Source organism: Camelus bactrianus, chromosome 13 (assembly GCF_048773025.1).
Source record: "Camelus bactrianus isolate YW-2024 breed Bactrian camel chromosome 13, ASM4877302v1, whole genome shotgun sequence".
In the NCBI taxonomy this organism is placed as follows: Eukaryota; Metazoa; Chordata; class Mammalia; order Artiodactyla; family Camelidae; genus Camelus; species Camelus bactrianus.
Window position 1 is genome coordinate 50,876,897 of NC_133551.1, and position 26,149 is coordinate 50,903,045.

The window sequence follows — 26,149 nt, forward strand, 5'->3', positions numbered from 1 at the left end:
GTATCAAAGTTTAACAGTTCTGAGCACATTTAACTGATGACCTGGTGTAAGCTCTCTATTTATAGAAAACCAAAGCCCAGAAAATAAAGAAGTACTATTACAAGGCCCTCTCCATTATATACTACTGCCTTCTGTGAGAGACCCAAAGCCCACAAAAGCTTTCCAGCATCTTTAATCTTTTTGATCCCAAGGGCTATGTGACTGGTTGCTGGTTGTGCCAGGATCCTTTCACCTCTTCTTTTACAAAAATAGAACACCTGGTTTCATCTGGTTACAATGTCACTGGAATAATACATCTCCTAGCCTGCTCTGCAGCTAGGTGTGGTGCTGTGTGTGTGTGCGTGTGTTTTGAAGGAGTGGAGGAAAAGGTGTGTCATAGTGTGGTTTGCCCCTCACCTCTCTTCTTGCTATCTGGAATGGAGAGTATATTACATTATAGCTGGGATTGGAATAGTTAGGTCTTGGAACATGAGATGGATGCTATGTGTTAACAGCAAACAAAAGGAACCTAGGTTTCTGATATGTGGAGCCACTAAAGCAACCCTGGCCTTTCCCTGGATTATCTACCTGTACAAGAGAGGGAGAGATATCTATCTTCTTTACATCACTACCACTGTGGGATTATCTACCATTCACACCAGAACTAGATCCTAACTGATTTAGGTTAGATCACCTCTCTTTTAAAAAGCCAGAGGTGATATAAGTCTCTCAATTTGAAAGGGATTTCATACTTACTCCCTGTCCACCCCAGTCCTTATCTTTTCTACACTTCAGGACAAATATCATAAATAAGGATTATAGTGGAAAATATCCTAGACTGGGGTTAAGAAGAAATGGGTTCTCATTATACAGGTGAACAACAAATTTCTTGGTCTGTATCAGAAACCCACCTTCCCTCATCCTCTAGCAGTTCTCCCATTTTCTGTGGTTCCTCGTGGTAAGCAGAATTCTAAGATGACCCACATTTTTGTATAATCTCCTCACCTTGAATATAAGCGGAATCTGTAAATACGGTATCAGTCCCATGATTACATCATGTTATATGGCAAAAGGGACTTTGAAGACGTAATTAAGCCCCCAAATCTGTTATCTTAAGACAGGTGGATTACCTAGACCTGACCTAAACACTCGAGCCCTTTAAATCTAGTTGTAGAAGTCAGAGATGAAGGAAGTCATGTTCAAAGAATTCCTTGTGTCTCTGAGGGCTTGAAAATGAAGGCATGGGCGTGAGGGTGGCTTCTAGGAGCTGAAAATAGACTGTGGCTGACAGCCAGCAAGAAAATGAGGACTTTAGTCCTACAACTGAAAGGAACTGAATTCTGTCAACAATAAAAATGAGCTTAGAAGCGTTTTCCCCAGAGCCTCCAGATAAGAACTCAGCCTGGCTGACATGTCAATTTCAGTCCCGTGATAGTGAGCAGTGAACCGTGTCACACTGTGCTGAACTTCTGCCCTACAAAACTGTGAGCTAATAAATGATGTTGACTGAAATGCTAAGTTTGTGGTAATTTGTTACACAACAACAGAATACTAATACTTTCCCCTTAAAGATTAAGAAAACCCAAAACCCCAAAATCAAAACTTTATAAAAGAGACGGGAAGTATCAAAGATATAACTGCGCCTTGACATTAGTATAAACAATCTGTGGATGTTATGAAAGAAGTAACCCATAAAGTATAGCCATAAACCGACACAGACATGGGAGTATCACGATCTCAGTCTTGGGCAGATAAACCAGAGCATACATTGTAAGACTCACCCCAAGTCTCTAGGCTGGCAGTCTTAGCATACTTTTACAGGGCTGAACTTAAGAAACAAGTTCATGGCACTTCATTTTCTTTTAGGAAACATTTACTCCTTAAAATTATCTAACTTGTTTCTTAATTGCATGGAAGTTTATAATTTATATACAGTCTATTCTGGAACTGCTCTATTACTCCAAAACCTAGAGAATCTATCACTCCATCCTCAAGGAGCTGAAAAATAAAATTATACTTTCTCCATTTAAATTATTATGTTAATTTGCAAATAAACATGCCTGTATAAAACATAGAACACTGTTCCAGGAAAAGAAGATACAGGGTGGCTGAGGTGAAAATCAAGAAACATCACCTCTCCTTCCTCCTGTGGCCTGCCATGTCAAATCACTATTTTCCATGAAGAAAAATTGTGGATTCCTAGGAAGTAAATCTGCAGAAACAGATATGTCCAGTTCCATAATCTTATTAAACCCCATTATTTTTCATTTTCCCTTATCTGAAAGGAATTGCCTGAGAAGTTATCTCTCAACTCATTTCTTCCCTCAAGGACAATCAGCATAAAAAGCATAAATTACTCACTTCAGTTTGTATAACTCTAATCAGGCAAAATAAATGCTGCTGTGTTTTAGCTATGACACCAAACTGGCGACAGCGCTCCAAAAAAGTGTCTACAGAAGGGTCGATTCTTCTTTGCAGTTTACTCCAAAAGAGAGTCAATTCCCTATAAAAAGAAAGAGTACGGTAAAATGTTTAAAGCAACTGGGATTTGCTACTTACTTTCCCACCCCATTTTTTTTGGTTTGTGAAAACACGTTGATAGTAGAGTAAACAAAAACTAGAAGGAAAAACTGTCTATATCCCCTGTTGCTTCCTCCCAAACTGGTAAAATTGTTAAGAAGGCTCCTTGAATATTACCCTACTTCTTTTTTCTTTCTGTCTGGAGAAAAATAAAAACAACAAAAGATTACTTCCTTTACGCTGACATTTTTGAAGACTTATTTAGATCCCATCTTATTCCAAAAGGTTTTACCCTTTACACTGGTAGTGAACTGACAGAATTAAACCCTAGCCTAGTGGGCAGGGATCGTCAGACATCACTACACTGCCAACAGAGTGTATACAACTAACAAATGTTCTAACGGTATACTTCTCTACGTTAATCCCGTGGGCCCTTTCCGTCTCTAAAATGGCTAAAATACAAGAATCCCACAAGTCTTCATTATGCAAACAAAGAAAAGCTTGAAAATAATAAGCTAAATAAAAGTGCTGAATGGGTTAAGAGAAAACTCTCAAGGAAAAGCACTAGCAACTAAAAAAGTGCCCAGGATAGAAATGCTAATGTCAATACGAAACGTGAATGTCAAGGAAAGTTAGCAAAATGGAAGAGAATGTTACCACTAAAAAATGTGGCTCTTCTCTGTACAACCTCAATGAATACTGTGTACTTGTTAAATGACTTCCATAAAAAAAAAAATTACATTATTTTCTCAAGCCAGTTTTAGAACACTAATATCCTATTTTTGCTATTAACACAGACTATTCAGCGAAGCTGGGTACAAATTCAAATCTTAAGAAATGAATATACCTCTTTTTATAATAGATTTGAAAATAAATATATTTAATAGAACTTATTTTCTTATACTTTTAAGGAGGTAACTGGGATTCTCATCTGGTAAAATTCTTACATTAATATAAAACCTGCTTCTAAGATTGAAATGAATATATGTCTCAAAAGACATGATTAAAGCTTATAATATTTAATGATGGCAAATTTGAGCTGTAACAAATACAACTAACTTAAAATGCTGTTAAATATTTGTCTTTGGTTACTAGTGTTGCTTTCCTAACCAGAAGAAGTAAAAATTGAGATACACCAGCTTTGAAAATAGCTACCAGACAGGCAAGTAATTGGGATGACTGCTCATTTTTAAATTCAGAAAACTGCTGCATTTCACATGTAAGCATCTTACTAATAAAACTTTAAAGAATAATGCAAAATTCTGAATAACAAAGGAAATGGATAATTACATACGGTCAGAGATAAAAGGGAGGAGTATCTATCAAAATACACATATGTGAAATCTATGCTATTTGAAAAGAACAAAATTATCCAAGCTAGCAAAACCTGATTACAAAGATAAAAGGGTAAAGGATATCCACTATCTAAAACTCATCAACTAGCTGGAAGTGTAAAGTTAGGCAATCTGATAAAGTGATGAAAGGCAGGTTGAGAATTAAGGAGTCTCAAATAATTAAAAAAAAAAAATCACAATGTCTAGGGCTTCACATATTCCAAATTAAATATTTCAAGCTCTAGTTATGTTAACTCCAAGTAACCATGATTAAACAGGGGCATTTTATCATGTACTGTGTAATCTGTACACATATTTGCAGTTAAAATTCAACAATTTAAAACTACTATTACCTACCCCAACATAAAAACACGCCTGAAACCACGACAACCAGTAGATTACTTGTGAGAATGCCAAGATGTCACTTTAATCATCCATTCAAATCTGCACAACAGAACAATGAAACCACCAACAGCAACTTACAGCCTGCTGGACCATATAAGCACTAGGACAATACTACCGCAATGACTACAATGATCTTTTTTTTTTTTAAATGGACAACCATTAAAGAATATATTGAAAATGATTCCACTGTATGTATGCTTCCAATGTTCAGATGATTTATTATACCCTCAAATTAGCCCACTGTCTACCTCAAGACAACAAAATGTATACAAACTCAGAAAAACTGGAAAGGAAATACAGTTCTATTAATAGCAGGAAACATATTTTAGTGGAGATCTAGCTCCCAAGCAAGAAATTTAAACTATACTGTGTTTCTGCAAAGCAGGAGGCCCACAATGTCACACTGTGATCTAGAATTCAGGCATTTTAGAAATGGGACAAAGAGCACTTTTTGGATTTAAGGAATGACCATCCCTTAAAGAAAGTCCATGCAAATACTGATTTTCATGACCTCTTTTTCCCTCCCTACAAAATTCAGTTAAACACTGGATCTGGTTTTTGCCAGGTGCTGGGGACTCAATTGTAAATTAGACAACCGGGCAACACTGGTATATCTCACAGTCTAGTTGAGAGAAAACAGACACGAAAATATATCTAAAGAAACACAAATACACAACATACAAGATTTAAACTCAGAGAGATTACAGAAAGCAAAGGTCAACCCATCAAATACACATTGAAAGCTTAGTGTGAAGGTTTAAAGTTCAACTGTATAATTTTATTTTTAACATAGCAGCAGTAATTACGCATCTGTATGTACACTGTCCCATTCAAAATGGTTATCTTTCTCACTTGCATGGCTACTCTAATTATGTTACCATTGCTAGGCATCTTGAGGGAACTCGTTCCTCCAGCACCTCTTTGACTTTTACAAACAGCCCAAAATCTTTAGGGGTCAAGTTTAATGAATAAGCTAAGTGATATGCCTTTTGAGATCAATAATATGATGACTGCTATAAAATAGTAAGATATAGTTTACTGTAATTTGAAAATGTCTCTGAAGGAAATTTCTCTTTTAGGTGATAAGTATATAATTTACCTTTCAGATATCTTCAATAGTGACTAAATTCAAGAATGACACTTAATAAATTCCAATATATGTATTTAAAAGTAACTGACAGCTTTTATTATCATATTGCAACTTTACTGTCATATTTTTATAACTGTCATATCAAAAATACCACTTAATAAGTTTTTTTCCTTTTCTAGACAAAAAATCCATGTAGCCCACTATCCTCAACACAGGAAATCTCCAGTACAACAAAAGAATCTATTGTATTAGAACAGAATTCCTGAGATTCATTTTCCTTAGTAAAGTTCACTGTTTTATGCTATGGCTATTCTATCTCCAATATCCCACTACAAAAAAAAAAAAAAAAAAAAAGCCTTTGGGAAATAATAGAAGAGCAAAAAAAACAAAAAACAAAACAAAAAAAAGTTTTCAAATTCTAAAATTTTATACTCTATTTCTCTTTGAATTGCAACTGTGAAGTGATTAAAGATTTTCTTTCCTTTCCTTTACTCATTATAGCTCCTCAGGAGGCCAACAAGAGGGAAATCCCTGTTAATCCCTTCCTGCTGCAGGGGAACAGCATTAATCCTAGAGCCACTAAAAAAAGGGAAGCTGTACCAAGCATATTAAAAGAACTGCGTGACTATAGTTTTAAAAAACACTTTGTAATCTGTAACATCTCATATATGATTTCAGGTATTCTTTGCACTAAAAACCTAGCTATAACTAGCAGATATTTTTTCATTATAGGCAAAGAAAACTGTAAAAAGAAAAAGTGGAGTTGTTCCACAAGTATATACATCTGCTTTACTGAAGCTAAAACCTTTAATCTCTAATGCATGAAAAATGAATTCTTCTACTTGATTTAGTGATCAAAAACGTCACTGCTCTGCTAAAACTCTTTTTACTTATATTACCCTTTTTTCCCCCCTAACAAAATGTCCACAATGATTATTACAAAACATATTTAAGTTCCTATCCTACTATCTCCTTTCTCACAGGAGATGGAACTCTAGCACAGAGGACTTGGTGATAGAAGGCTGCAATTCTGAATTCTGGCCCTGTGCCAAGAAAACAACTGTATAGAAGAAAACAGCAATGAATTAGGAGTCAAAAACCCTGGGCTTTACTCTCAGCTCTATCACTCTAGCTTGAGACCTCAGGCAATCAAAAGACTTCAATCTCTCTCATCCTCCACTGCCTCATCTGTATGCACAATGATTATTACAAGGACTGGATGAGATAACTTACGGAACAAAATAATATTTCTACAAAAAAAAGTAAATGAAAAGAAATACAGTAACATAAAAACGCAAACTTTACAAATACATACAGATGCTCCAGAGGGAGATCAATAAGGGCTGAAGCATACGAAAGGCTTCACTAGGTTTTCCTGTAAATAAAATGCTCATTGCTCATTTCCAACTTCAAGCCACCCTCAGGTTCTGAAATACTCAAAGGTCCTCTAATCAAGATTATGCAAATCCAACCCATTCTTTAAATTAAAGCTCAAATACTATGTCCTCTCTGATATCTTTCTTAGCATTAATCCATACCACTAATCTGATACTTATTGACAGTGTCATGCATTTTAGAGGTTTCCTGTGTACCAGGTTTGTCCCTCTGGCCTAAATAGCTTCAATACAGGCAGAATGAAAGAACCATACATTACACTTACTATTTCCTTTTTAGCAACTAAGTACTCTGTGGGCAAACAGGATATAAACTGAATTAAAATCAAATAATGCAATTCTGCTAAACAGTATCAAAGTTGCAAAAAAGATTACTATTCAAATGGATTTCCTTCTCTACTGGAAGTTTAACCTAGAAACCTAGATAATTAGTGAGTTCCAAACAAGAGGAGGAAAGTGACTATCAGAAGATATGAAAAATGTAAAGGAAAACAAACTAACACCAATTTGGTTCATACTGCCATAATTTTATCTTCAAAGAATACATATATATTAAAGCTAACAGACAACACTCTATGGAATAATCAAGAGGAGCTCAAGCTTTTTGTTCTTTATTTTTGGACTCTTCTGGAAAAGATTAAACCAATAATATTTTAAATTACATAGTTTAGCTTATAAACAAGATTTAATTCTCATGTCATCCTTTAATCTGCTTAGACTTAAAGTTTTAAACAAACCAGTGTTTTATGTAAATCCTAAATGCTGTATAAAATGTACTAACAAATAAAGGGAATAAAAACTAAATATACTTACCAAGAACAATATACACTTGCAGTTTGGAGCTGCTGGGTAAGGTAAGTCGTACAAAGAACAAAGGCTGTGTTATCCTGACCCTCGGATTCCAGATTACATATGATGTCTAGTACTTCTTTGCAGTCGACCTTTGCAATCTATCAAAAATAAGATGACTAAGTCAAAAAGTAAATGGTGGCTTTTCTGTAAACTTTGTTATATAACATGAAGCTTCTTTATAACGTTTTCTATCCTTGATAGCTGATGAAGCAATAATTAGAGGGATTTAAACTTTCTTCTATCAACTAATATGGCTGAGTCTTCTGGAATGACTATTTCATATAACAAAATATTAAACCCAACACAGATAAAAACATTTTCTACAGTTAAAAAAAATTACTCATGAACACTATTACTCTATAAACAAATCAAATGTCACATAACTTCAGGCTATATTCACCTGAGATACTCTCATCTTTTTTCTTTCTTTTTCAATTTTATTCAAGCCACTCTAGTTACAGATAGAAAAATACAAAGCTTACCCTTACTCCCAGTAGGGCTAAAGGCCAGTTGAGAAACTGTTATAAACATAAATGCTATATTAATATATTTTCTCATATAATTAAGGAAAAAATCTTCTGAATAACTGACTTTTTCAAACTACTAAAACACTTTCAGAAATGTATCTTTTCCATTCATACTATTTATAGGAATCAGGGGGAAAAAAATCTCTGGGCAAATTAGAATTTTCTGTGGCTCTTTTTGTATACTAGCAAAATAAGACTTTTAAAGACCATTTCTCACTCTCTGTTATCACTTTCCTGTCTTAATAAACAGAATATGAAGAACATAATCTTGTTTCATGGGTGTGTCATCATTATAAATGTCAATTACACTAGACACCAAATATACAAAATAATAAGTTAGGTGTGTATTAGGGCAAAGTTTAGCTTATTTCTTCTAGAGTGCTATGCAGTTCCAATAGGTAGTTCAAAGTCTCTAATTTTAGTCATACCCTCAGGTAGGCACAACAAGGCTTCTTTCACAGCTTAGTTCAAGTACCATTTGTTCATGGAATCCTTCCCTAACTTCTAAGACCACGTTAGAATCCCCAGCAAAAACTCTCCTCTCAAATTCCTCCTTTACAGCATTTATCAAAATTGTAATTCAATCAGTCGAACAACTTATGAGCATGTCTTCTCTGCTAGAATATAAAATCCATGAAGTCAGGGGCTACACACATCTTGTTCAAAACTCAGCACTTATCACAGTGTCTGGAACACAGAAGACAGTAAATACATGCTGATGAATGGAATCAATGAATCAAGTTTAATCAGGGTAAAAAGTTTATGTTTACAAACGGAATCTTATTTAATTCTGTGTTTTCTAATCTTTACAAAGATAAAGTAATGACATAATAGGCAGTGTAGTGCAGTGGTTAAAAGCAATTTTTCTAGAACCAGACTGTGTATATTCTCTTCAGCTCTATAGCTAGTAGCTGTGTGACCCTGGATAAGCTACGTAACTTCTTAGCAATACAGTACCTCCGTCTCCTCATCTGTAAAGCGGGAATAACAGAAGCTCCCTCAAATACTGTAAGACTTTATAATGTTTTTGTACAGCATGATGACTGTAGTTAATAATACTGAACTGTGCATTTAAAAGTTGCTGAGAGCACATCATAAAAGCTCTCATCACAAGAAAGAAGATTTCTGGAACTATGTATGGTAACAGATGTTATCTAGACTTATTGTGATGATCATCTGACAATATATACAAATAGCGAATCATGTTGCACACCCGAAAACTATTATAACGCTGTATATCAATTATACCTCAATTTTTTAAAATGTGATATGTGTGCCTGTTGAAGTTACAGTTAAGTCTTCAAAAAATACATTTTAAAAGGGACTGGCAACAAGGGAGCACTTTAAAAGTGCTGTTAAAAGTTGTTTTCATTACTGTAAATCAACTATACTTCAATAAAAATAAATAAAATGTTGGACAACAAATATTTTCATGAAATATATAAATTTTCAAAAGAGGAAAAAAGAAAAAAAAGAAAGTGAACCTTGAGAACACTAGGAAGTATTTCAAAAGATCACTCCCAGATGCAAAATCACTCTTAATGCAAATTTATATCTAACGAGTGTTAGGAGGGAAAGTTAAGTTGTTAAAACCTAAACATAATTAAAGTTAAATTCAGGCTTCAGAAAAAAAATTAAAAAGACCTCATTATACATCATGAAGACGGAATTTTACTGATGCCCTAAACAACTATGTCCTCATTCAGAGCTAAATGAATCTGAAGGGTCATCCAGAGAGGAAATACCCAACACATAACCACTTAACATTGCACTGACTGAAGGATCAAAGTGAGAATTCCACAGCAAGTAAAAACAGCTGTTCAGAGCAAACACCACCTACCATCCATACCATGTTAAAGCTCTTGCTGAAAACCAAGAATTCTAAAATCTGATTTTGGCAGGAATACAACATCTCCAAACTGAGAAATAGCACAAGAAGCTCTCTCAAGTCAGACATATAAATTAGAGCGGGAATAACATACAACGTGCATTTCTAGAACATTTTTTATCCTTTTCAAATAACTTATTATAGTATCTCATTTTACCAACACGATAAAATCTGTAAGATTGGTAAGGCAGGCAATATTACTTCTACTTCACAAATGAAAAATGAGCCTAAGAAGAGATTATTTCTTGTCTCAAGTCAACTGTGGTAAACAAAATAAAAACCTAATCTCATGCCATTTTATTCCTACAGGGAAGCCCTTACATTTTAAAAGGTACATTTCAGATATACAGGCATTCATCTTTTGAAACCACTGTTAAAAAAGAGACAAAAATGAAGTAAATTAGAAATACACATTTTAAGAAAAAATTTAATAAAATGATAGGGGAGGAAGAAATGATATGAACAATATGGGTTAGTAATCTATAAGGCATATATAATTTTATTATTTCCATTTCCACTCTACAGATGAACACTCACAGTTAGCATATAACAGGCCTAAATAGTCTCGCTTCCTCTCACCTGCCTAGACAATCCTTCCAGCCTTCAATATCCAACTGACTCTTTTTCTCCTATCAAGTATTCATTTATATACTACTCTGACATCCAATGATCTCTTGCCCTGCTCTGAATTCACAACATGTTGTCAACATTTTTAATTGGGCAATTTTTTTATTCTACTTTGAGTCAACTACTGAACTAGTGGCTAATATTGATCTTTATCTTTTATTATTTTACCTTTGTGTGTGCTTTTACTCTGGCTCTCCAACTAGATTATAAACTCCCTGAGGACAAGAGCAGTCTTATAAATAATATCCAAAATCCTCTGTGCACAAAATCCCATAGGAAGGAGAATAGTCATGTTAAAATGCATTTGTCTGTCAGTCAAAGCAGTGTTATTTATTAAGTTGCCTCTGTGTACTGTGTTAAATATTGGGGATACAAACCAACCTAATTTTTGCCCTCATGGAACTCATGGTTTAGTCAGGGATAATAAATGAGGAAGCAGGTTTATAATGTATGTCAAATGCTACACTGGGGGAGTATAGAGTATTTTTCAAATACCTCAGGTCAGAAAAATCTAACCCAAGCTTGATGGGTTGAAAACAACTAATATGAGAAATAAAGGATGGACAGGAATAAGCCATGGGAAAGAGTAGAGAGAAATAAGAAAACTGTTCCAGACAGGAAGAAAAGCAAATGCAAGGGCCTAGAAGGGAAGAGTGAGCACAGGACTGAAGGCACAGAAACACTGGAATATAGCCAAGGGCAGCACAGCACTACTGCCGGAACATCAAGTCTAGAGAGTTCCTAGGAGTAGAAGCTTCTGTTATTCCAGTGCATCAGTGCCTTCTGAGCCTACCACAGGGAATTCTGGTAACCAGGCCCCTGCACAGGACTAATCTACCAACTTCTCAAACTTACCTTCAACTTTCTCCAATATTATACATTTTCTAGTAAACCTGAAATACTAACATTCTTCTAGTTCGTGCTTAATACTGCTGTTTGTTCACCTGACATTTGGAATACAATTGTATGCTTGATAATGAAGTTTCTGACTGTGAGGTCCATAACATCTAAGCATGGCACCTTACACACATTTTTAATATCTATTAACTTGATTGTTTTACTTCCATAAATAGGTTTCTACTGAGAAAGTAGGACGATTTTATGGTGGGGTTTTTTGTATAACCTTCTGATTAGGAACTCATTTGACCCACACTTATCTAGACTATTAACACAGGAATATCCTTCTAGACTTATTCAGCACTTTCATTTAACTAAGTAATAAAAAAAAAAAACAAACCCTGATTGCTTTTACAAATAAAGAAACTGATGCCAGAGCCTCTTCAGTCTGTTATCTGTCCCTCCTTATAGACTCATCCCTTAAAACCTGATACCATACCTTATCTCATACTTTTATTCCCCGTCACTGCCTGCTTCAGATCATTGTATGACAAATAAGCACTCAGTTAACATTTTTTTAGTTGAAGAGAATCTTAGTATTTTGCCCCAAATACTTGTATTTTCTTGAATATAGAGGGAAAAGAGATACGATAAATAAAATAAACAGAAAAATTCAGGCAAATTATAATGACATACTTCTAACACCTCATTAATAATACAATATAGTTATACTACTGGATTCAATATATGACTACTGCAATTATGTACCTATTTAAAAGAAAGGTACAATTGTGTTGATTATATATTTGTTCTTTTACCCTAATGTTCTGCTGTGACTCAAGTAAGAGTTTTTATCAGCCCATGAGACAGACAAGAGAGGGCAAGCGGACTGTCGCGAAAGAGAGCAATAAGGAGATGTGAAGAAAAAAAAGCAATGGAAAATAATAATGATGATAATATTTCTAACTCTTATACAGCATTACTATATGCCAGGCACCGTTCTACAAATTTACATTAACTAAATTATTACATCTTCACAACAGCCCTACAATGTAGGTGAATTACTGTTATCCCCATTTGCAAATTATAAAACTCGAAGCACAGAGAAATTAAGCAACTTGCCAATGGTTATATAGGTAGTAAACATCCCAGGATCTAGCCCAGACAATCTGGCTCCAGGGTCCATACTCTTAGCCACTATGCTATGTTGAGATGCTTTAACAGTAGAAATGACAACACACTATGACTGCCTAGAAAGGAAACTGTATACCCATCTTTGTTCTCTTTGAAGACAAGGAATATGGTGATTGTTTTATTTCTAAGGGTAGTCAATGAACATTTACTAAATTGGAATTAATGGACTGTGAGCAGAACCAGCTAAGAACTTAGAAGCACCTGAAACACTATTCAGGATCATTCATTCCACACCATGCCCTCACCTTAAGCCTCTTCCAAGTCCTAACCTGTCACTTCAGATCTTTCCTTATCAAGATCTACTTCGTAACAAAAGTCTGACAAATTTAATGACACAAAAATATAGATCATGCATAAGCACTATCAATGGCGTTAGAATTTAGCAGTATCAAAATTTTTAGGATAAAGGCATAAAGTGGCTAATACTGGAAAACACAATTATCAAAAAATGAAAACATACCACCTTGCCCTATGAATTTAGTATATAATGGTTACATACTTTCCTGCCAGCCCTGGTGATGAGGAAGGAATAAAAACAAAGACCTGGACTTGATAAGAGTAATGTCTGAAAATGTTCCTGTGACAAAGCACTTAGAAATCCTGGATAAAACACAAGAAACATGTTTTATAAATACATAGCTAAACACTCAAGAAAGCAAAAAATATCAAAGGAAAAAGTGTTTAGGTGTGACTGGACAACTGCCTTAACTTGCTGGATTGCTGATAATTTCACTAAGAGGCTTGGATTTTACAAGTCGTAGTTAGGAGATGATAAAAGAAAGAACTCAAAGATAGGAAGCTGGCACCGAGCCCTTCTGCATAAAGTTGGAACCCCTGAAGAGCTAAAATCTCAGAGAAAAGTTGGACTTAAAAAATAAATAAATAAATAGAAAATAAAAAGATAGAGCCAGGAAAACATGTTTGTTTCACCTTGGGCTTTTGTGGGATTAAAAAAAACATTTTGAGAATTTGTAACCTGTCCTCCTTCAAACCTGGAGTCTGATATAACACCACTCTGTTGTCTAAAAACCCCAAATTGAGAAAAACAAAATAAAAAGAAGATACTGGCTGGTAACAGCTTTGAATCACCTGGCAGAAGCAAACATAAAAATGATTTATAGATATATATGCTAACTACAGACTATGAGAATTCTCAGACATGAAGAATTCCCTACCCCTGACCAAAACTCAATCCCAAACTATAAAAAGCACAAATAAACAAGCCACTCCAGGAAATATCAGAGGCACAATAAACAGCAGACCAGACTCCTGAGAACTTGAGATAACAGAATGCATAGCACAAAGACTGACCCCTAACCATGGACTTTGTTGTTTAAAAAAATTAAATAAGGGCAATATGAGTTTGACAATAACATTAAAAAAGAGAGAGACAGAAAGACATGGAGGAATCTTAAATGCATATTGCTAAGTGAAAGAAGCCAATCTGAAAAAACTATGCCCCGTATGATTCCAACTACATGATATTCTGGAAAAGGTAAAACTATGGAGGCAGTAAAAAAGATCAGTGGTTGCCAGGGGCATGGCAGGGGAGAGGGAGGGATGAATGAATAGGCAGAATATGGGAAATTTTTAGGGCAGGGACACCATTCTGCATGATGCTGTGATGGTAGATACATGTCATTTTAGGTTTGTCAAAACCTACAGAATGTACACCACCAAGAGCACAGCCTAATGTAAACTATGAATTTTAATAAGTAATAATGTACTGGCTCACCTACTGTAACAAATGTAACACACCAATGTCAAGATGTCAATAGGTGAAGCTGAGAGTAAGGGGATACGTACCAGAACTCTGTACTTTCCAATTTTACTGCTCAAAAAATTTCTAATGATTAAAAAAAATCCTTTCACCATTTAAAAAACTGGATTATTTGTTTTATTATTGATCTTTATTTCTCCATATATTCTGGATTCAAGCCCTTTATATACATATATATACACACTTCGCAAATATTTTCTCCCATTCTGTAGATGAACTCTTTACTTTTTGCCCTTGACTCACAAAGTTGGATGAAGTCCTATTTATTTTTCCTTCTGTCGCCTGTGTTTTTAGTGTCAGATATAAGAAACAATCCATGCCTAATCCAAGGTCTTAAAAGATTTATTCCTGTATCTTCTTTAGCTATTACATTTAAGTCTATGATTCATTTGGAGTTAATTTTTGCATGTGGTATTAAGGATTCAACTTCATTCTTTTGCAAGTAGATACCCACTTGTTAAAGAACCATCCAATGAAAAGACTATTCTTTCCTCCACTGAATTATCCTGGCATCCATGTAGATAATCAATTGGCCATAAGTGTGAGGGCTTATTTCTGGACTTTCAATTCTAGTACACTGATCTTTTTGCCTACCTTTACCAGTACCACACTGCCTTGATTACTGAAAACTTTTTAGTAAACTAGCTCTGAAATAAAGAAGTGTGAGTCCTCCAATTTTGTTCTTTTACAAGATTGTTTTGGCCATCCAGGGTCCGCTGAATTCCCACATGTATTTTAAGATCAGCTTGTCAATTTCTGCAAATGAGGAAGGTGGAGTTTTGATTAGAAATAGCATTGAACCTGAAGATCAATTTGGAGAGTACTGCCATCTTAACAATATTAAGTCTTCTGATTTATGAATACGGGATGCTGTTCTATTTTAGAGCTTATTTCAACAAAAATTTTCAAGTCTTCCGTGTACAACTTTCGCGCTTTTTAAAATTTTTTTCCTAAATATTTTATTCTTTTTGATCCTATTGTACATGGAATTGTTTCCTTAATTTTATTTTCATATCGTTTATTGTTAGATGTATACAAATAAAAATGATTTTTGTATATTGGATTGTTTACATACAAGATCATGATATATGCAAACAGAAATACTTACACATCTTTCTTTCCAATGCAGACGCCTTTTCTTTTTATTTTCTTGCCTAACTGCTCTAAAACTTCTAGGACAATATCGAATACAAGTGGCAAGAAGAGATATTCTTGTGCTGTCCCTGATCTTAGGGGAAAACCACTCAATCTTTCATAATTAAATACAATGTCAACTCTGGGTTTTCACAGATGCTCTATATCAGGCTGAGGAAGTCAGTCTGTCTGCTATTCCTAGTTTGCTGAGTGTTTTCAACATGAAAGGGTGTAGGATCTTGTTAAATGCTTTTTCTGTCTCTCTTGTGATAAACATGTAACTTTTGTCCTTTATTCTATTAATATGGTATACTACATTGATTGATTTAAACCAGACTTGCATTCCTGTGATAAATTCTACACAGTCAAGGTGCAGACAGTCATCTCTAGGTATCAGAGGGGGACTGGTTCCAGGACCTCCTGTGGAAACCAGAAATCCATGGATGCTCAAGTCCCGTGTGTAAAATGGCATAGTATTTACATATAACCTATGCACAACCTTCTGTATACTTCAAATCATCTCTAGGTTATTTATAATACTTAATACAATGTAAATGCTATGTAAATAGTTGTCTGTGGTGGCAAATTCAAATTTTGCTTTTTGGAACTTTCTGGAAATTTTTTCTATTTTCAATTCACAATTGGTTGAAAAAAAATCTGTGGATGCAGAATTCAGGGACACAGAGGGCCAACTGTACTTACATGCTACTAGATCTGCTGTGCTAGTTTTTGTTGAGGATTTTTGCACCTATATTCTTTAGTGATATTGGTCTGTAGCTTGCTTTCTTGTGATGTTTTAGTATATTCTGGTTATTAGGATAATGGGCACACTGCATGAGTCTGGAAGCAGTCCTTCCTCTTCCATCTTTTAGAAGACTGTGAAGGATTGGTATAAATTCTTCTGCATATGTTTTGTACAATTCACTAGTGAAGCCATGTGGGTACGGGCTTTTCTTTGTGGGAAGTTTTTAAGCTACAAATTCAATCTCTTTAATAGTCATAGGTATATTCAGAGTTTCTATTTCTTTGTGAGTGAGATTTAGTCATTTGTTTCATTCTAAGATTGTCCATTTATGTAAATCTAACTTTTTGGCATATAGTTGTTTATAGTATGTTCTTAAAATCCTTTTTATTCCTGTAACGTCAATACTGATGTCCTCTTTCATTCCTGATTTTAGTAATTTGAGTATTTTTTTGTTCAGTCTAACTAAAAATTTAATTTTGTTGATCTTTTCAATAAAATAACTTTTAAAAATTACTTTTCACTATTAATTTTGTATTCTCTACTTACACTCTAATCATTATTATCTCTTTTCTTGCTTGGGGTTTAGCTTGCTCTTCTTTTTCTAGTCTTTTAGGGTAGATGGTTAAGTTAATTAATTTGAGATCCTTCTTCTATTTTAAGATTGACATTTCATAACTATAAATTTCCCCCTAAGTGTTGCTTTAGCTGCAGCCCATAAATTTCATTGTCATGTTTTTATCATTCATCTCAATGTGTTTTCTAACTTCTTCTGTGTTTTTTCTTTGATCTATTGTTTATTTGAAGTGTTGTTTAATTTCACATATTTATTTTATATATATACACATGTACAGTCAGTTTCCAATGTTGCATAATTTCACACATTTCTGAATTTCCCAAATTCCCTTCTATTATGATTTCTAGAAATCAGAATTTCCATTGTGGCCAAAGAACATACTTTGTATGATTTCAGTCCTTTTCAATTTATCAAAGCTTGTTTTGTGGCCCAACAGCTGTCTGTCCTGGAGAATGTTCCATGTACATTTGAGAAGAATGTTTATTCTGCTGCTCTTGGATAGAGTATTCTCCATATGCCTGCTAGGTTTTTATAGTGTTGCTCAAGGCTTCCATTTCCTTATTGTCTAGTTGGTTTATCCACTATTGAAAGTGGAGTATTAAAATCTCCAACTATTGTATCTGAATGGTCTACTTCTACTTTTAACTCTGTCAGCTCATGTATTTGGGGGCTCTGTTGTTCCTCAGACTGAATAATCTCAACTGACTTCTTTCTTTCAGGTTTGCTGATTTTTTCTTCCACTAATTCAAATCTGATGTTGAGCTTCTCTAGCAAATTAATTTTAATTACTGTACTTTTCCACTCCAGAATCTATTCGGTTCTTTTTTCTATTTCTTTACTGCTATTGTCTACTTGAGACATTTTTCTCATACTTTATTTGGTTGCTTTAGTTCTTTGAATATACAAATCTTCATTATTTGAAGATTCTGTCTACCCTGCTCTCTATATTTTTAACCCCAAAATTCAACACTCACAGTGCTTTTGCAGTCATTCATGAACATGCACATAATGGCAAGGTGTCACTCTGTCTTTTTGTTTCAGTTCTCATACTGTAAACAAGCATCTTCTTCATGTTCTATTTAGTACCACTTTTTTTGCATTTTTGCATCTTTCATTGGTGATTTCACTGTTTAAAATAACCCAAGTGTAATGCTGAAGTACTGTCTAACGTTCCTAAGCGCAAGAGGCTGTGATGTGCCTTATGGAGAAAATACATGTGTCAAATAAGCTCCACTGAGGCATGAGTTACAATGCTGCTGGCTATGAGTTCAATGTTACTGAATCAACAATATAAATTAAATAAGTATCTTTAAACAGAAGTATACATAAAACTAGGTTATGTATTGAACAGTTGACAAAAATGATTGACCAGAGGCTTGTAGAAACCTAATCTTGTACTTCCCCTAGGAGCAACAGTTTAAGTATTAGCTAATCCAGTATTTGGGGTGACTGTATAGAATATAACTATCACAAATGACAAGAATTGAGTGTATTTAATGAAACAGGATAGAAAGCCCAGAAATAAACCCATGCACTTATGGTCAATTAATCTACAACAAAGGAGGCAAGAATACATGACAGAGAAAAGATAGTTTCTTCAATAAGTGGTGCTGGGAAAACTTGATAGCTACATGTAAAAGAATGAAATCAGAACATTCTCTAACACCATATATAAAAATAAATTCAAAATGTATTAAAGACCTAAATGTAAAACCAGATACTATTATACTCCTAAAGGAAAAGAGGCAGAACACTCTTTGACATAAACAGCAGAAATTTTTTTTTTGGATCTATTTCCTAGAGTAATGGAAATAAAAACAAAATAAACAAATGGGACCTAATTAAACTTTAAAGCTTTTGCACAGCAAAGGAAACCATAAACAAAATGAAAAGAATGGGAGAAAATATTTGCAAACAATGCAACGGACAAGGGATTAATTTCCAAAATATACAAGCAGCTTACACAGCTCTGTATCAAAAAACAAACAACCCAATCAAAAAATGGGCAGAACTCTAAATAGGCATTTCTCCAAAGAAGACATGCAGATGACCAGCAGGCACACAAAAAGATGCTCAACATCACTAATTATTACAGAAATGCAAGACAAATCTATAATGAGGTACCTCACACTGGTCAGAATGGTCATCATCAAAAACTCAACAAATAATAAATGCTAGAGAAGATATGGAGAAAAAGGAACCCTCCTACACTGTTGGTGGGAATGTAAATTGGTGCAGCCACTATGGAGAAGAGTATGAAGGTTCCTTAAAAAACTAAAAACAGAGATACTGTATGATCCAGCAATCCCATCCCTGGGCATGTATCTGGAGAAAACTGTAACGTGAAAAGACACATGCACCCCAATGTTCACAGCAGCACTTAGACCTGGAAGCAACCTAAATGTGTATCAACAGATGAGTAAAGAAAATGAGGTAGGTAGATACATACATACATACATACACACATACACACATACACACACACACACACACACACACACACACACACATCCATCCATAAAAAAGAAATTAAATAATGTCACTTGCAGCAACATGGATGGAGCTAAGTGAAGTAAGTCAGACAGAGAAAGACAAATATAGAATTTAAATGTGGAATCTAAAAAAAATGACACAAAAATTTATTTATAAAACAGAAAGAGACTCATAGACATACAAAACAAACTTATGGTTACCAGGGGGAAAGGAGGGTTTAAATTGGGAGTCTGGGATTGGCTGATACAAACTACTATGTACAGAATAAACAACAAGGTCCTACTGTATAGCACAGGGAACTATATTCAATGGCTTGTAGTACCTGTAATGAAAAAGAACATGAAAAGAATATATATATATATATATTTTATATATATATATATAAAACTGAATCACTATGCTGTACATCAGAAACTAATACATTGTAAATAAAAAATTAAAAAAGGAATTTTTAAAAAAAGAATTGAGTTATAATAGCTGATTTAAAGTCTCTTTCTTAAACTGATTATACCTCAATAAAAAATAATGTAAAAAAATAATAAAGTCTTTTTCTAATAAGTCAAACATCTGGTCATCCTAAGTTTCTGTTGGCTGCCTTTTTCCCTGTGTATGGACCATCATGTTTCTTTATAATGGTAAGTGGATATTTTAAATAACATAGTGGCAACTCTGGAAACCAGAATTTTCCACCTCTTTAGGGTTTTATTATTGTTACTAATTGTTTGTTTAGTGACTTTTCTGGAATAATTCTGTAAAAACCGTATTCTCTGTCATGTGTGGCCACTATAGTCTGCTTGGTTAACTTTATTCAAGATGCTGAATACATTGCTTAAACACCTTGAACAAGTAAGTCTCTCTGCTTCTGCCAAGCAGCTGTGTGTGTGTTGGGGCATGCTTTCCATATTTCAGTAGGCAGTTTACAATTCTGCCTTGCCCTCCATTTCCTACTTGTGTAGAGCCTCAAGGTAAACAAGAGGTGAGGGATTAGGACCTTCTCAGGTCATTCTTTGGCAGACATACAGCACTATATATGTGTGTTACTTTTCAGAGTACTAGGAATATATCAGAGATTTTCAAAGTCCTTTATGGACACCCCATATCCCAGTTTTTCTTTTCTTTTCTTTTTTTTTTTTTTTAACTTGTTTTGTCAGCTTTCTGTGAGCTTAACTGGTCATGTCACCTCGGACAACTATCATGTTAAACAGTTACCACTGATTGTTTTTGACAAATGCCCTGGGACAAAGCTGTTGGCAGAGTGAACTCTGAGTCAAATGAAGACAAATCCGGAGAACAGAGCTTTTCACAAAGTTGCCAAATAGGTCAAATAGTGACAGTTCTGTAAGGATGGGCTTTTGCACAGTTCCAAAATCATACTGCTTCCTTGAGTGGCTGCTAGCCTACTGGTTTTCAAAGTTACTGTGAAGCTGGGGAGAGGGAAGTGAGAAGTAGGGCAAGTTAAAATGCTACTAAGCTCACTGTTCTTAGGTTCAGCTGTTTTTCTTGAATAAAACCTTCTTGGATTGTGGTAAACCTTTAATTAATTTCCAGAGTTCTGAAAAAGTTAAGTCTCTTCCACTCTCTGGTTTCAAATACTGATGACTTGGAACTCAACTCCAGCACAGACCTTTCTTCAAGTCTCACATTGTATAAATACTGTCTGCTGTTGCTGTCCCTTGTGTCTTGTTCATCTTTTTATCTCTTGTGCCTAGTAGAGTCTCCAATGAATATATATTAAGTCACTGGAGGGCATGCCTGTATTATTTCTTACAATAACATGTAAACCTAAAATTATCTGAAAATAAAGTATCTAATACTGTTGAAAAAAGAAATTGTACAGTACCAAGGCTACTGCAGAAAATGAACTGTGGTGACAAGAACACATGTGATTGTAAGGCTTTCATAATAATCAGCAAATTAAACATCAATGACATGAGAGGTAGCAAACTGGCATAAAAGAAGGTAGGCAGAGATGCTGTATTTCTCTTACGTTATTTTCATGTTTAGGCTACCAAGGTAAACTAGTATTCTGGCCAGTGCCATTACTGGAATATTTTATCATTTACCTTTGTCTAGAATAGTGGTTTTCAATCCAGTAAATTTTCCTGATCAGTTTTGGGGTATAATGCAAATAATTTGTTTCTAATAATAGATTTTAAAAACAAGCTGGTAAATGTTTTTTCTAAAAGGAATCAAAGTGGATTTAAGGTTATTCATATATAAGACTTGTCTCATTTGCATCCCTGAGTAGGAGAAAGGGGTGAGTTACAGTTAACAAGCCTACATTTCAAGTAATCCTGGGTCTACCTTTGGGAGAATCATTCCTGTTAGGTTCATAGATATCACCTGGTCAAAAAGCTTTGCTTCTAAAAATCAGGCTTCTTTTAAAATGCAGCAATATCACAATAGTATGCAATAGTATGCTAGTGAGTAGTTACTTGTATGTTTCTTAAAGAAATAAATGGTCACTGATACTTCTAATTAAATCCTATGACTGAGAGTATCTGAGAGAAGCCTGAAATATCCTACTGAATTCTTGAAAATGATGTGTCTGACTAACTCTCCATAAGGACTCCTCCAGTGTAATCATACATCAACCAAAATACCCACACATAACCCATGAAAGTGAGAATACAAGTGAGATCCAAATACATACTAAGTTCTGGGAAAATGTCTCTTCAATGTAAAAGAACTACTTAAAGAACTCTGCTTTAGAAGATAAAATATTTAAATAGGCAAATCCTCAACTTCTTCATACAGCCTTTCTACCTTTAGTGTATTTTCTGAGTGTACATCTCATTCTCCATATGACCATAAGGATAAATTTTAATTTAATTATACACTTTATTTTTGTCTTGTGCAGGATCCAGCCAGATCTTCTTATTTAAGCTATATCTGGAATTTCTGTGCTCTTGTTTACTGTTTCTTCTACTCCCAAATTGAATCCCCAATAGGTCCTGTTTAAATGTATTTGCTCTGTTTATCATTTATATACCTAGTGACTATGTCAATTCCCAACAGCGTCAGACTGGTGAGTAAATTAGATTCTGTTTGTCTTTTCCTTTCCCCATCAAGAGAAGAAACAAGCCTCTGTGACGGTGTCTGTTAACCACATTAGACACTAGTTCATTCAGGGATCAAAACTGAAATGAACCTCTACCTTAACTGTGCCAAGAACTCTGCAGACAGATTTCTTGGCTCTTCATAACAACAGAAATGCTTCATGTTTAAAAAACATCATTGTCCACTACATAATATGTGGATAAACTTGATCTCTGCCAAGATTTTCTCTTTCAATAACGAAAAAAATATAGGAAACATCCACTTGGGACAACAGACCATGGCTAAACTGTAACGTTCATTAAAGTCCTTTCATATGTAAAATTAATAGCACTGTCATCTCATTCAATTCTAAATGGAGTTATTTACAACCTAGAAACCCTGGATTCCATGGAGTTCTGAATTCTGGCTTTCAAGCTGACCCTGTCAATTAATCTTAATTGTATGTGTCTGGCTAAATCTTCCCCAGCAGAGGTTTCCCATTACACACACCCATTATTGTGATACCCACAGGTGCCAACATACAAGTACTTTTATTCCCAGCTGTTGCTCAAGTTAATTTGACCCTTCTCCTGAACTCAGCTGAAGTAGATGGCAAATGTGTGTATCTGCTAGGGTAGAACATGCTGATTTTAAAATTCAATTAATGAACATCTAGTGATTCTTTGGTATTCCAAAGCAAATCTTAAAGATCTCTTTAATTCTGTTCTTATTTGCAAAAGAAAGCATTACTGAATAAGAGGCTAATTATGATGGTAAGAATGTTGCTTTTAAAACAACTTTATAATGTATACCAAATGTTTCGTGTTGATATATTTAACAAATTAATTCCAATCAGTATAAAAATGTTTTAAATCACACCTAGATAAAACTATGAATAGAATGATATACTGCCAAGATATTTCCTATTAGAATATGACTCATCAGTGTTTACCAATTAGAAATAAGTTGCAAAGTGGAAAGAGGGCTGGCTAAGGAGCCAGGAGATGTGTGCCAGCCTGGGATTGACTTAATAATTAGCTTAATGAAGGTAGGGCCCTGGAAACATTACCATGTTGGCCTCAGTCTCATCACTGGTAAAACATAGAAAGTTCAACTAAATGATATTTAATGGTTATAATACACTGGAAAATCTGAATCTTGTATAGCAAAGGTTGGCAAACATTTGCATCAAATCTAAGTTCTAATGCACTGGAGTTTACAAGGCTGTCCTTTTTCCTACCCAGCAGGTCTTATCTCTCACAAGACCTTACCACCCACTCTCTGCCCCAGGCAAGGTGTTCTCTAGTGGTTCCGTATGAAGTACACATTCATTTGTGCCTTTACTGCCAAAGTCTGTTATTCCAAAACCATTCTTTCTATCTATCCAAACTTCACCATTATTTCAAGGTCCAAATCAAGGATCAATTTTTACAAAGCCTAATGTACCAGTCTACAAAGATATTTTCTATTTCTACACTTCTACTGAATTTAGAGGCACTATCATATAGCTTAGTACTTATCTTCCTATTACTGTGTCTGGTAACCAAATTAAGCCATATACGCTCTGATGTATTTGCCAATGCCTGATACAATGCTAAAAATAAAATAGGTTTTAAATAAACAAACTGAGAGATTAAAGGAAAAGTTGTTACATGTTATAGGATGATGAGGAATCAAATCCAAGGTTTTTGCTTCTGAATTCTTTTGGTACATATCAAGTGCTGAGAATAACCATTACTACATCTTAGTCTGATTAAGTTTCCCAAACACATAATATTGTGGCTGTTATTAGAGGTAAACAGTCTCCCATCTCTTCGCTCTTCCCAGCACTGCAAATAAATAAATAAGCATATAGGGCTTATATTTTAGCCCCTTATGCCTGCCTACTATGTGGCTACATATTCTTCAAGAATGTAGCACTACAACAGTGAACAAACCTATGTCCTTTTCCTTACAAGGTTTTCAATCTAGTGGGAGGAAACAGAGAATAAGCAAATATGATGGCCAGAAGTAGTGACATGAACTATAAAGAAAAAACAGGTAGGTAAGGGAACAGACAGTGATGGAGGCCATTTCAGATGGATCTGTGAATGTTTACAACAATGACAGGCAATAAGAAAAATAGGACAGAGTAGGGGGATAGGGTAGGGAATATGCTTGGCTTGTTCAAAAGACCACCGAGGGAATACGCGTAGGTAGAAAAGCGAGCATACACAAAGAGCCCTAAAGTATGACATTCAATCATCAGAGAGATGAAGAGGAAGAACAAGCAGAAATAAGAAAGAGCAACCAGCCAAACAGACAGAAAACTAAGAGTGTGTACCTTAGAAGCCAAGTGGAAAAATCTGTTAAAAGTTTAAAAGACAAAGAATTCAGATGGATAAAGATGAGAATTGAGAAATCATCATTGGATTTATTTCTTCTTCCAGTTTTATTGAGATAATATTGAAATACAGCACTGTATAAGTTTACGATGTAAAGCATAATGATCTCGCTTATGTACATCATGAAGTGATTATCACAGTTAAGTTTAGTAAATATCCCTCCTCTCATTTAGATCCAAATTTAAGTATTTTTTCTTGTGATGAGAACTCTTAGGTCTTACTCTCTCAACAAGTTTCATATACAACATATAGCAGTGTTGATTATCATATTGTACATTAAACCTCTAGTACTTATTTATCTTATAGCTGGAAGTTTATACTTTCTGACTGCCTTCATCCAATCCCCCACCCCTACCCCCCAACCTCTGGTAACCACAAATCTGATCTCTTTTTCTATGAGTTTATTTTTGAAGTATAATTGGCCTAAAACACTATGTTAGTTCCTGTTACACAACATAGTGATTCACTATTTCTATATATTTCAAGCTGATCATCACAGTAAGTCTAATTATGATACATCCTATACAAAGATTTTTTTCTCCCTCAGAGAATAAGAAAAAAGTTCATCAGCAGAGTGAGAGATGGGCGAGAAGGTACTGTACAGTAGGTTTAAAGAGAAAGGAAAAAGTATGAGATAGTAATCTAAGAGAGTGGGAGAGGGACTGGACTAAAGAAATACAGTGTAACTGAATTAAAGTAAAAACATTTGGCAGGTTCTTCTCCAAACAAGTATGGCCCCACTGGTGCAGGTAAAGATATAGAGTAGGTGCAGATGTAGGGATAATGAGGATACAGGTTAGTCAAATAACTACAAGTAAGGAAGAGACCAGCAGAGGGATTGAGGGTCTATGCAAGGGAGTGATAATAATGATTGACTTTGAAAAAGCAGAGTAAGGAGGGATGTGAGTACTTGGGGAAGATGAAGGAAAGGAGAGTGAAAAGCTAGTAAGATCGATAGATTCTTGGTTCTGGTAGAGTCTGTATATTAAAGGGAGTGAAGTGGAAAGATGGAGAGTTTCATTTGGAGAGTAAGAATATTTATAGTCGAAACTGTCTTAAAATTTTAAGAATTACTCCAGCATAGAACCATATCCTGGGAATTCCTACATCTAAAGTACAGAGGTAAAATGAGGATCTGTAAGTAAGAGCTGAATGGCAGGTAAAAGAATCAAAGGTACATGATGGAACACAGCCTAGGAATTACTCATTTTTCTCTGTATAATTTATCAAAAGCTATTAGAGAAAGCTAATTCTAACTTTTCTAAGGAAAACAATGATTGGGTTTATTTTAAAAAAGATGCAATCTGACTAATAAAATAGTTTAAGGTCTTAATCACTTTATTATATTTTCCA

The 26,149-nt window shown here is 34.7% G+C and overlaps 1 protein-coding gene across 1 annotated transcript in view; it reads right to left on the bottom strand.

Moving 5' to 3' along the window:
* The window catches only part of RLF (RLF zinc finger), a 71,622-nt gene that overhangs the window by 6,997 nt on the left and 38,476 nt on the right, over nt 1–26,149 (bottom strand). The window contains exons 6-7 of the mRNA XM_074376732.1: nt 7,536–7,672; nt 2,341–2,482 (exon numbers count right to left, since the gene is read on the bottom strand). Of these exons, the coding sequence (XP_074232833.1) occupies nt 2,341–2,482; nt 7,536–7,672 (279 nt within the window). The remainder of the gene's footprint in view (nt 1–2,340; nt 2,483–7,535; nt 7,673–26,149) is intronic.